The 12,429-nt window shown below is 37.4% G+C and overlaps 1 protein-coding gene across 2 annotated transcripts in view; it reads left to right on the plus strand.

The window, feature by feature from the left end:
- Positions 1 to 9,460, plus strand: part of CDH6 (cadherin 6) — a 118,813-nt gene extending 109,353 nt beyond the window's left edge. For both annotated transcript variants that reach the window (XM_011356442.2, XM_011356443.2), the window contains exon 12: positions 4,027 to 9,460. In XM_011356442.2, the coding sequence (XP_011354744.1) occupies positions 4,027 to 4,517 (491 nt within the window). In that variant the 3' untranslated portion in view covers positions 4,518 to 9,460. The remainder of the gene's footprint in view (positions 1 to 4,026) is intronic.
- The last annotated feature ends 2,969 nt before the right edge of the window (positions 9,461 to 12,429 follow it).

Below are 12,429 nucleotides of genomic sequence, written 5' to 3' on the forward strand. Positions count from 1 at the left end.
AGAAGAGAATGCCTAGGGATCCCTGCTCATGGGCTGCACATTCTGGATCAACTTTCCAGTTATAATAGAAGGCTTGAAACTCCACCACACAACTCTGGTTCTCTTTGTCAGCTAATCTTTGGGGAAAGTATTATGATATGAAGATAAATAAAAACGATAGTATGCAAAGACAAGTTAGTGTTTCTAGTGGTACGTCTGTAAAAATTGTTTTGAATGAGATGGATATGAATTTTTTTTTAACACCTACAGCACCTGGTCTTCCTAGGTGGTCTCCCATCCAAGTACTAACCAGGCCCGATCCTGCTTAGCTTCTGCTTAGATCAGACAAGATCAGGCACATTCAGGGTAAAAAATTTTTTTTTTCATCGAAAAAAAGGCTATTTTTAGAAGGGCTGGATTGGCAGGCTTGTACTCTGGTAGAAGTCCATGGACTCTTCTGTGGTCTATGGAAGGAGAGCTGACTCTCATGTCATAGAGGTGATTCTTCCTTTCCCTCATCATCTACCCATTTTCTCTTCCCCCTTTTCTTCTTTCTAATCAGCTCCCCGAATCTTCCCTTTTCATTTCCTTCATCCAGTGAATTCACTAGCTCCTCATTATTCCTAATTTGCCTCAGTGCCTCCCACATCTTGTCGAGTCTCTTCAGAATTCTGTACCTAAGAAAAAAGGGGGGAAAATGGGATTTAACCTTTAACTAGACTCATAACATGGGCTAGACACTGGGCAAGGCGCTTTACGAATGTTTTTCTCACTTAATCCTCAGCACCATCTGTTATGTACTTATCTGCATCTTAAATATGAAAACGGAGGCTCCAAGATGTGCAGTCATGTAGCCAAGTCACACAGCTTACAGGTGGCAGAACTAAGTTCCAAACTCAGGTCTTCTCCCCTGCAAGCCTTGGTGCTTCCACATCGCACTCTACTTTCTTTGTGAGCTTATGGAAGGCAAGGCAACTTCCAGGCTGAAAGAGAGCCTGAACTGAAAATGAGACAACTGAAGAAAATGGAAGCACACCTGAGAGTTCGTAAGAGGAGGAAAGCCACATTTATACAGGAGAAAATCTGCAGTCAAGAAAATGGATCATGTGTCATCTGTTGTTTTATTTACAAAAGTAAAACAAGAGTAAAACAACTACTCCATCTCGTGTGTCTATGGTGCTTTAGAGTTTGCAATACGTTCACATATATTAACTCATTCCTGACAACAACACGGGACATTGTGTTATTGCTTCTCTTTTTAGAGAAGGAAATAGACTTAGAAAGGTCAAATCATTTAACTAAATCTAGGTCTGCTGATCTCAAATGCCTTGCTACTTTCCAGTTTTATGATGGGATTTGAGCACAAATTTGTCCAAGAATCTCCCCCTCCGAAATAATCTTATTGCTGCCCTGCGGTCTGAGGGAGTAGAGAAAGCGGGGTGGGAAGGGCACCTCCTCCCCGCTTTACCTTCTCAGAACCTTTTTGTTCCGTGTGCTTAGATCTCACGTTTTCTCAGTTTATAAAAGTTAGCTTTGGAAAGCTCCTTCTAGACAGCTATGCTCTCAAGAAATTCTGTTCATATGTGCATTGGGCTAATAAGAAAAGATATAGGCAGTGGTAGCTGTAGGAGAACTCGGCAGTGAATAAATGCCTTCAAATGACTGAACGTGCCCTCTCCTAGACAACTGCACTTTCAGGAGTGCCTAGGACTGAAATAAAAGATATAGGTAACTTAAGCTGGGAAGAATTAGGAGATGAAAAATGCCTGCTATCTTGCCTTAAATGATGGAAGAAACCCATGGACATCAGAGTTTAATTCTTTGAGAGTGAGTTAGCTCGATCCTATTCTCTAATCCCAAACACCATCCTTACTTACAACGCTGTTTTGCAAATCCATGTCACTGGCCACACTGCAAAGCAGTATAAAAGGTACATTGTGAGCATTCCTCTGCCCCAAGCCCTATAATTTTCCACCCACCCAGATCTGAGAATAAAGTGAAGGCATGCAGAAGCATCCGTAACCTCACATGAGGTGGCCCTTCCCTACTTCTCTCCTCCCCCTGCCCCCTCTGGTCCAGCCACAGTGTCCTCCGCTGTTCCTCAAGCACTGCAGGCACACTCCCTCTCCAGGGCCTTTCTTCTAGCTCCGTCCTCTTCACCAGAGAATTCTCTGGTTGACTCCTCCGGCCTTTGCTCAAAAGTCACTTCCTCGATGAGGCAATCTCCCCCCAAAAAAACATATACAGCCTCAAAATTCCTCCTTATTCTGCTCTACTGACCACCTAATAATTTCCTTATCATGCACATTGTTTATTTTCTGTCTCCATCCACCAGCACCACCAGCACCACTCCTGCCCACCTTGTTATGGTGCAGGTCTTCATCAATTTTTTTTCATTAATAGTGCCTAGTACAAAACCTGGCACAGATTAGACACTACATAAATATGCAATGAATGAATGAATGAATGAATGAATGAATGAATACCCTGAATCAGTGTGACAAATGAGGCATCAGAATCTTCTCTGGCAGTGAAAGAGAACATGTACAATTACACAATCACACATTTGAAAATGGCCAAACTGTATTTCCTTCAGAAATAGTCTATAATCCAAACATGCATCAAACCATGGTACTTAAGAGTACGGGCTTTTTAGTCTAGCTGACCTGAATTTCAATAGCTTGTATGTGTGACATCTCTAAACCTCAATTTCCTCTATGTAAAATGGGATTATAATGATGATACCTATTTTGTAGGGCTATTATGATAATTAAATGAGATCAGTATGTAAAGCCCTTAGCCCAGTGCTTGACACATAGAACTGTCTCAATAGATAACCAATTATTAATACTATCAATATCTGAAAGGTTAATATATAGACACATGGGTGTGCATGTATCCATTAGTATATGGGTGGATACATATATCCATTAAAAGCCATTATTCAGTAATTCTTATTAAGAGAGTTCAATTTTTGTAGCTCATAAAAATGGGACCATGTTATGAATAACAGAATAAAGAGACATTATTGGTACTTCCTGTAATAAACTCCCCTGGACAAACCCTGTTAAACAATGCATTTTCTGCCCTGGATACCTCTTTTCTCTCTAAGCGGTTGCTATGTTTTTACATATGTCCATTTGTAAATGTGTCTCTCTATAGGTAGTCAGCTGTGTTCTATCCAGCCAGCTATGAAGAAACATCAGGAGCTGTTTTAAACACAATCCTTGTTTTGCCTTTAATTGAAGTAAGAGGGAGAAAAAAATGCATATCCGGGTAACAAACTTACAGAACCTGAACCTTTGAAGGATTTTTTTTTTTAAAGTTCCCACTGAAAGTATTTATTTTGTTCAGCTCAAGCAGAAATAATCTGACATGCATCTTATTACCTGACCCTTCGAATGGGCTGATCTTGAAGTCCAGACTGGCTTTCCGCATGGTATCTGGGTCTCTCCAGGTGTTATCTGTAATATTTCCTCATATGTGGGAAAGGTATGCAAATATTCACAACTCCCCTTTGGGTTTTAAACTAATTTTACACTTTTCTCATGAAAACAGAAAAGAAGGCAGAGCGCAAAAGCTATTTTAGATCTGGAGTTATGCAAACCCTTTGGCGCGTTCGGAAGGTGCCAGCCTTGTGCTCTTCGGCAGTTTCGGAGCATGTTAGGTGTTCAGCATCATTCGCGCTCCTACACCAGTATTCTCACATTGCTGAGCTTTTTTTTTTTTTTTTAGTAGCATTTTATCTTTTTTCTTACTTTGAAACTAGTTTGCCATTTCAAAGCAGAAAGGAACTACTGACAAAATATGACAATGTTTTATCTTCTACTTAAAAATGTAACCTTCTCTCAAATATTTACTCCATTTCTTCGGGTCCTGGTTTGATGGTGCATGAAAGTAAGTGCATCCTTTAAAGAAAGAAAAGTCGAGTCTGCACTTTCCCAGAGAACTTTCAAAACTTCATATTGGCGGCCAGTGTTCCTTCCTGGCATTAATTGGGTGGCAAATTAACTTTCCCTTTCCTTTCTGTTTTGGTTCTGCTTCCAGTGACGGTGGTGTTGTTTGCAGCTCTGAGGCGGCAACGGAAAAAAGAACCTTTGATCATTTCCAAAGAGGACATCAGAGACAACATTGTCAGTTACAACGACGAAGGTGGTGGGGAGGAGGACACCCAGGCCTTTGATATCGGCACCCTGAGGAATCCTGAAGCCATAGAGGACAGCAAACTACGCAGAGACATTGTGCCCGAAGCCCTCTTTCTACCCCGACGGACTCCAGCAGCCCGTGATAACACCGACGTCCGAGACTTCATTAACCAAAGGGTAAAGGAAAATGACACGGACCCCACGGCCCCACCCTACGACTCCTTGGCCACCTATGCCTACGAGGGCACCGGCTCAGTGGCCAATTCCCTGAGCTCGCTGGAGTCGGTGACCACGGATGGAGACCAAGACTATGATTACCTTAGTGACTGGGGCCCTCGGTTCAAAAAGCTCGCAGATATGTACGGAGGGGTGGACAGTGACAAGGACCCCTAATATGTTGCCTTTTTCATTTTCCAGTACGACACTGAAATATGTGAAGTGGCTATTTCTTTCTATTTATCCACTGCTCCGTGAAGGGTTCTCTGTTCTGCCCGTTCCAAAAGTCAATGGCTGCAGTCGTGTGGATCCAGTGTTAGAGACTTTTTTCTAGTACACTTTTATGAGCTTCCAAGAGGCAAATGTTTATTTTTTAGTGCATCCAGTTAACCATGTCAGCCCAACAGGCACCATGCTGGAGGAGAAGACAGAGAGTAGTAACATGCTCAATTCTACTGACCTGGCCTTTTTTTGTACTACCCTCTATTGACTCAGGTCAGCTGACTACTCTGACTGTACATTTCACATGCTAATGGGATGAGGGATTGTACTTTAATGATAAAATATAGTTTTCATAAAAAAAAAAAATGAGGGAGGAACAACTATGAAGTCGTTCCTGGTATATCAACTCACAAGGAGATAATGAACTATATATGGGTGTGCATGTCTGTCACGAAGAATTTAAAATGACATTTGCCCACCCTGTTTGTTCTTCAAAAACCTTTTCTAGCACCAATGATTATTCAAAACATGAAATTCACCTATATTTTAAGATTCTCATTCCTCTTTAGGAATAGAAGCGAATTAAATGGTAACATTCAAAAACAATAACCAAAAAAATAAATAAATAAGGCCTCATTCCTCACCGCTAACTCATAATTTGTTGTATATTAGACATGCAAAAGTTTGCCCTTGTACCATTCAAATGGAAAGGGAAAATAACTAATAATGCTAACAAAGGAAATACTTAGTAAATTTTAAAGTTTGGGCCACCAAATGTACCACAGATCACTTGAAATTTTTTCAACCATCAGGACGTTAATTACAAATAAGTTTAATTATTTAAAAGTTCTTGAAGGAACTTTTCTGAGATACATTTTAACTCCTTGTCTGTAGTTGTCAGTATTATCCTAATATATACTTGAAAGTAGCAGTGTGAAGTACAATAATTCGTATTCTTTAGATACTTCTTATAAAACTAAGTTGCATTAGTAAAGATAGACTAAATAAAACGTAAATCCCGCTCTTGGAGTTTAATAGGGTGGTGAGGGCCAGCCACACTTGAACCTGATACCCTATCCTTCACATTCAGAAACACCTATATATTTATATAATGTGATAGATATAGACAAACATTGAAATCACAGCAAAAACCTGCATATGACATGTTTGGAGGACACTTAGAAAGGGAAAACTTGGATTTCCTTCAACAAAAATGTCTCAGATTGTAATTAAAATAATAGTTGACTTTCAAAAGCATTAATATTTTTTTCATTGTTTTTAATTTTGTTTCCATGGCAACCCTGCCATCCTGGTCTTTGAACTAATGATAAAGTAATGGTCTCAAACTATGACAGAAAAGTAATGTACAATCCATCCAATCTATTATTTCTTTAATAATGCAATTAGCTTCATAGTTATTATCCAGAGGACCCAACCGAACTAAACTAATTCTTTTGGCAGGTTCAAATCATTTATTTAATACAGCCGTTCTAATGATTTTTATCATTAGAATCTGACTTCCAAAGTACTATAATGAATTCATCCTTATTTTGAAAACTTAAAAAAAAGGCTATGTATATATATATATATATATATATACACACACACAATATGTACTTAAGAATATGCTGACTTCAATTATTAGTCTTAGGGATTTATTTTCAATTAATTTTAAGTTTCTACAGGTAATCTTAGTGTTATTTCTACTTGGAGATAATGTCATATCAGCACATATTTTCCATTTGGAAACACACTTGTTTAATTAAGTTTTAAATGGGTGTATTACCCAGGAAGTAAAAATGCCACCTTTAAATAAGAGAAATGCAGTGTTCGAGTTACCCATTTAGAGTGAAAAAATTTTACAACCATATTATTTCTTGTGTTTCCTGAATGGTTTCCTATTTTGTAAAGGATTTCCTTGTATACTAACAAGTATTTCATGGCTTGGGTCATTTTCTGCTTTCAGGGTTTCCTTTTGCTAGTTCTCCATACACACACACACACACACACACACACACACACACACACACACACACACACAGGAATGCAAACAAAATACTACAGGAGGACTTCACTGTAATGAATCGATACATATCATAGTCACAGGTAAATATCGAAAAAAGATAGTTTAGTGAAGTTAATAACTAGTTATAGCAATAGCACAGCACCTTAATCACATGACTTACTGTAAAATTAAAGAGTTCTCTATCCTTATGTTTCATGTCATGTAACAAATTGAATCAAGAAAGATGGTCCTATAAAAAGAAAGCTATCATCAGAAGTCTTACTTTTGAACTTTCGGTGTTAATTGGAATGGCTGAGGGTTGATACTAGCAACTTCTAATGTTCAAGGGTAAGGTTTATTCTCTCCTCGTAAGTGAAAGTAAGTAGTTTTGTAGTGAAATATTTGAAATGTCATTGGCAGGGTATTTTATCCCATCCTGAAGATGATAAAGTGTACCAAGAACAGGTTATGACTAAATATTGAAGTGTTTCATTTCTTACCGCAAAACTTGATGACGAATTGAATCTCTAAGAAATTGGATAATTTGAGACTGACGCTGAATATTTAGCACTAGGGTCCTGTAAGTATTGAGGTAGAGTAATATTTTCCTCCAACTAAGACTCTTTGACATCGTGGAAACAATAAGAGCCACAGTTCCATCATTCTACAAGGGTCTAACTTCCTTCCCACGAAGATATCAGGCAAAGGACCAGGGTCAATATGAATGATCACTGGAGAAAAAAATTCGTTTTCAGCTCACTTTTCACATTGTCTCTCTCATGATATTAGATGTTAGTGATGAGAAAGATGGAAAGGGGGAAGAGGTAACATTTTTCATATTTGCTTTAATCACTGAGAAACTTAAATTCATTAAATATAAGCAGATTGCTTTAATGGGTTGTTTTCAGGACATTTTTTTCTCCTCTATTCAAAGGGGAGAATTTTTCTAAACCATAAAGATGTTCACTGGAATAAGCCAAAATTTTAAAAATATTAAGCCATTGTGCATAAATTTAAAGCCCCTTCACTTCATGGCCACTTTCTGCTGAAAGGCCTCGAAAATATTCGTCCCCAAATAAAAAATTAAATCAAATGGGAGAGAAGCAAAGATGGTTCTACAGAACCATAAGAGAGGGCATCTGGGCACAGTAAATATGTTTTTTTACAGTGCTTTCTTAGCTTTACAGTTTAGGTGCATAAAGAGAGGTTCAGATACAAATTGTCTTCATTTTCAGATGAAATAAATCCTGGCAATTCAGTTTTAACTCAGCATAAAAATTTTGTGGTTTAGTTATCATTTTCAGCTCTTAAAAAGTTGTGCAAAAGTCCTGAAAAGCTGAATCTTTATCTTAGAAGCATCCAAATTTTATGGTCTGAATTAAATTTAGAATGTTTCCATTATTTTCATTTTCAAGTACATAAATTTTAGATGACCTGATTTGTTGAACAATACCTTATATCAAGTGTTTTGCCTTGCAATGGGTATTTTATTGGAAATAATAATGTATAAACTATGATTGGGTATTCCTCAATTCTGAATACTTGAGGAACGTGAAAAATATGCAGTTGAAAAGAAAGAACTGACTCCTGAAAACAAACTAAATATTTAAATCAGGTATAGCTACATGCATTTTCCCTAGGAACTGAACCACCAAATAAATTACTGTATCCTAGTTATTAATTTTGAAGTAGTGAAAATACTTTAGAAAAACGCTCTAAAAAGTCACAATCTCCACTATTTTGAAAGGTATCTGAAAAATCATGTTTGTGTACTTTTAGTTTTTATGCTTTTATCTAGATGAAATCTGTTTTGAATTGTGACAGAATCAAAAGTCTAAGTCCACTGTGTTTACATTAACACTACAACTCAGCCTTCTTTATCAGATTATAAGAGTGGAAAGAACAAGACTTTGTGTGCGGATGTTCAGCAAGATTAGTTTTTCCAACAAGCAGCTTTCCTTTCCAAAGAGTACAGAATTCCAGTACGGTCCCCTTAAAAGTTCAGCGCTGTTACAATGGCAGCATTTTTAATCTTCCTTTGGTATCTTTATGGAATAATTTTATAAAGGGATAATTCTCTACTAAAATATATCAGACCCCAACCATACTCAACGTGCAGGGCAATACTCTCTTAGAAAAGAAATACATTGACTCATACTCTTGTTAAAAGTTAATAAAGAAATAGCTCATTTTTAAAGCCACAAGTTTATGGTCTCTGCATCGTCAATTTAATTTAAGCATTGCTGAGACAATCTTTAATCTACTCCCTGTTTTATAATACCTTATTTATGGTGCATTTTCATTTTTTTAATTTGGGGGGAACATTAGCCTGACAGAGCCAGCAGATAAAAGTGCCGAAAAGAGGTCAAATAGAAACGAAGCCTATTACCAACTATATTTCAGACAGGACCAAGGCACTTACTGAGAGAGCTACTGGGTTATTAGATTAATTTCAAAAGAGCTTTTACAAGTTACTTAATTCTTTTTTTTTTTTTAAGCCCATGCACCATAAACTCAAATTTTTCTTCAAATGGGGTTAATTTGACAAATAAGGCATGGACCCAGCGCTGTGGAAAAAGCATTCCACTATAATGAGAGCTTGCTCTTTCTTGCGAGACTATGCTATATATGTAAATATATCTAGAGGCACCTTCTATAAGCTTTTAGTTTTCTATGATCTATTAGTTTAGTGTTTATTAAGGAATTAAATGTATAGAATTGCTAGGCATTCAGGGGGAATGCTATGTAGCAAAAGTAAAACTGATCTGCTTGGAAGAAATATAAGAACACTTCGAAATCACTGTACTTTTATGTTTGTGATTATTTTCATTGCTGTGAAAGTAAACCACGTAAAAATAGGCCTTATAATAAATGCTACATGTGTCTTCAGTCATACCAAGCTAAGGCCATTTGGCATTCTCCTACTGTGATTTGTGATTTTAAACTCAAAAAAATAAAAGCTTCTGGGTATCAATTGTTTTCAATTAAAAATACTCCCAAGTATAAATTGAAGCTGATGTCACCCCTGGAAATTTACTGGTTGGAGTGCTCAGTTCATGTCATTTTTCTCACTATTGCTTGTGTCTTTGGCAATAAGAACACCTGATGAAAACCATCATTGCTCAGCTTTCATCAACATTTCTAGCTAGGGAGATTTTTATAACTTCACAATTTATATGAGAGTTTCCTGTACTAGAAGAAAGGGGTTGAGACAATTACCTTTCAGCTCAGTGTGGCCAGGCCTTTTACTGTAGTCCAATGGCAAATATACACTCCTTGAAATGGCTTCTTTTATTTCCCTTTGTTTTCTTAGAAGTATAAATTTGAAAAGAATGCAATTTAAAAAGTGATTTCTCACAAAGAGTAAATATGCCTTTTGCAAATCAATTTTTGTAACAAGTTATTTATATGATATTACTTAATAAACTGGTTTTTTTTCTAACTTGTTTTTTTTTTTCAATTCTCTCAAGCTATTGTTTGTAATCAGAGTTTTTAAAATGTACATCTTAAGGCACACTTTATCTTTCCAAATCTGTTTAACCTCTCAGAGAGCTAACTAAAACCAACTTGTTATATGATAATTAGCTTGTAAACCATAGTTTCTTCCAGCCAGGAGTATATATCATTTGCACTGCCCTGCAGACTTCTTACTGGTGGGACACCAAGAATTCTGCTGTTATTTATGGAGTTGCTACATTAAGAAGAAAGTTTTATCCTCATGGTAATTGCTTTAGATAAAAAAAAAAAAAAAAAACGGTTCTATATTTTCGCTCACCCCAAATCTCCATCCTTTACTTCACTCCCATAAAAACAATTGTCTATGGATCTCTGATTTAAAAAAGAAAAAAGGAAAGCAAGAAGCAAACCAGAGAGAAATAAAAATAAAATGCTTCCAGCATTCTGATACTATGAGGAAATAAAATGTTTTTAGTATATTCGGAGCTATAATATTTTACATGCTTTTTTTAAAGCTGCCTCCTATTTCTACAGAGGCAATTTCATCATTTTTTTAACTAGGAGAATTCATAGCTTTGCAAAGATTTTCATTTATTCATTCATTTGTTCAATATATAGTAGGTATTCTGCTATATGCTATGAAATATTTGACTGTAAGCCAGACAGTTATATTTTCCTTCCTCTCTAGAAACTCATGGTCCAGGAGGAAGGGCTGCCATAAGTACATTGTTAAGTATTATAAGTACATAACTATCGTACCCACTAGAAGGTAGCATGGAGATACCTTCAGAGAGGTGCAGATCAAAGTGTTCAAAGGAAGGAGAAACTGTTTCTGCCCAGGAGGAGAAGCGTGCAAAAGGTTTAGGAATTAGTAGTACTGAGATAAAGGAAGATAAGAAATCAAAAAGAATAGCTGGGAAAGAGAGAAAAGAGAGGAATGTTTAAGCAATGCCATTGATCTCAGCGGAGGTCCCTGAAAGAGGACCAGGCTTGGAAAAGTCATGTGGCACCAGAACACAGAAGATCACCAATGCCAGAGCAGCTGATTTTTGATGTTTTATTTTTGTTTATGTTATTTTGCTGTTTGGTTTAAAGTTAACCTGGCAGGGAACAGAAATCCATGGAAAGGAATGATGCTATTAGAAATACACTTTTTGAAGGGTATGTACATTGTACAGTAATATGTACAGGATGCTAGAGCCAAGCCCCACCCTGCTCCCAGCTCTGCACTCTCCCCCACCACTCCACCTCCCAGGCAGGCAGAGTCTACAGGATTTGGAAATTTCCTTGACCTGATGGTAACAGGAGGTACAATATGCTATCTCAAGGACACAGTTTAGGAAGCAGATTCCTGCAAACATTTAGAAAGCCTAAGCCCTTCCCATCACCGTAACAAACCACTTCCCATTATATTTATTAGTATGAATGAGAGTAATTCACTCTAGCTGCTGCAACAGATAAAATCCAAAATCTCTAGAAAGTTTATTTCTCACTCTTAGGAGTTCAGGGTAGTTATGGACCTTTCTCTCTCTTGTAGCAATGCCATTTGGAACACACTACTCCAAGGTTTAACGTGGCATGGGAGGAGAGTTTGCTGGATGACCTTATGAGATGTTTCTGTGGGGCAGGGCCTATATGTGGTTTATGACACTTCTGCTCACATTTCGTTGGCCAGAACTCAGTCGTATGGCCCAAACTAACTGACAGAGGCTGGGAGATGTACACACACAAGCACATGTGTATCTGGCGAGCAGACCTATATGTATCTGCCACATAGTTTAGTCTCTGCCAATCTTGCACTATCTTTCCCAATTTCCCCCAATTTAAGTCACCATAACAAGCCATATCCCATAATAATCATGAGGATGTTATCAGAAGAGCAGGTAGGAAGTCATTTAAAAATTCGACCTTCAAGCTGGAAACCTCTTTAAGAGGTTTTTTTGAACTATCCCTGACCTCAGCACCCAAGGTAGACATTTCTAATCAGTTGCCTCATGAATCTCCTAGATGTAGAAATGTCCCAGCAACCATCAACAATAGAATGTTGACCTATTTGCCATCCCAAACCTCAGAGTAAGTTCTCCAGGGAAAGACTTGTTTTCTTTCACTCTGTTTTGTTGACTACTCACCACTGACATTTAGGAAGAATTTCTTCCCAAATCTCTTCCTGAGATGATGAAAAACTTGGACTAATTAAGGAAGCTAAAAGGCTCAGCCTGCCATTATAATTGGTTCGCATCTTTATTTCACAAATCTGAGCCAACAAGTATGTATCCCTTTGTCTGAACAATTCAGATATTAATTTCAGCACGGTTGATATATCTCCCCTCAGTGATACTCCTGAACCTTTCTTTACATTCATTCTGTAAAAGTCATTTGAGAAACTACTATGGACCAGGCACAGAT

This window comes from Pteropus vampyrus, unplaced genomic scaffold, assembly GCF_000151845.1.
Source record: "Pteropus vampyrus isolate Shadow unplaced genomic scaffold, Pvam_2.0 Scaffold27, whole genome shotgun sequence".
NCBI classification, from domain to species: Eukaryota; Metazoa; Chordata; class Mammalia; order Chiroptera; family Pteropodidae; genus Pteropus; species Pteropus vampyrus.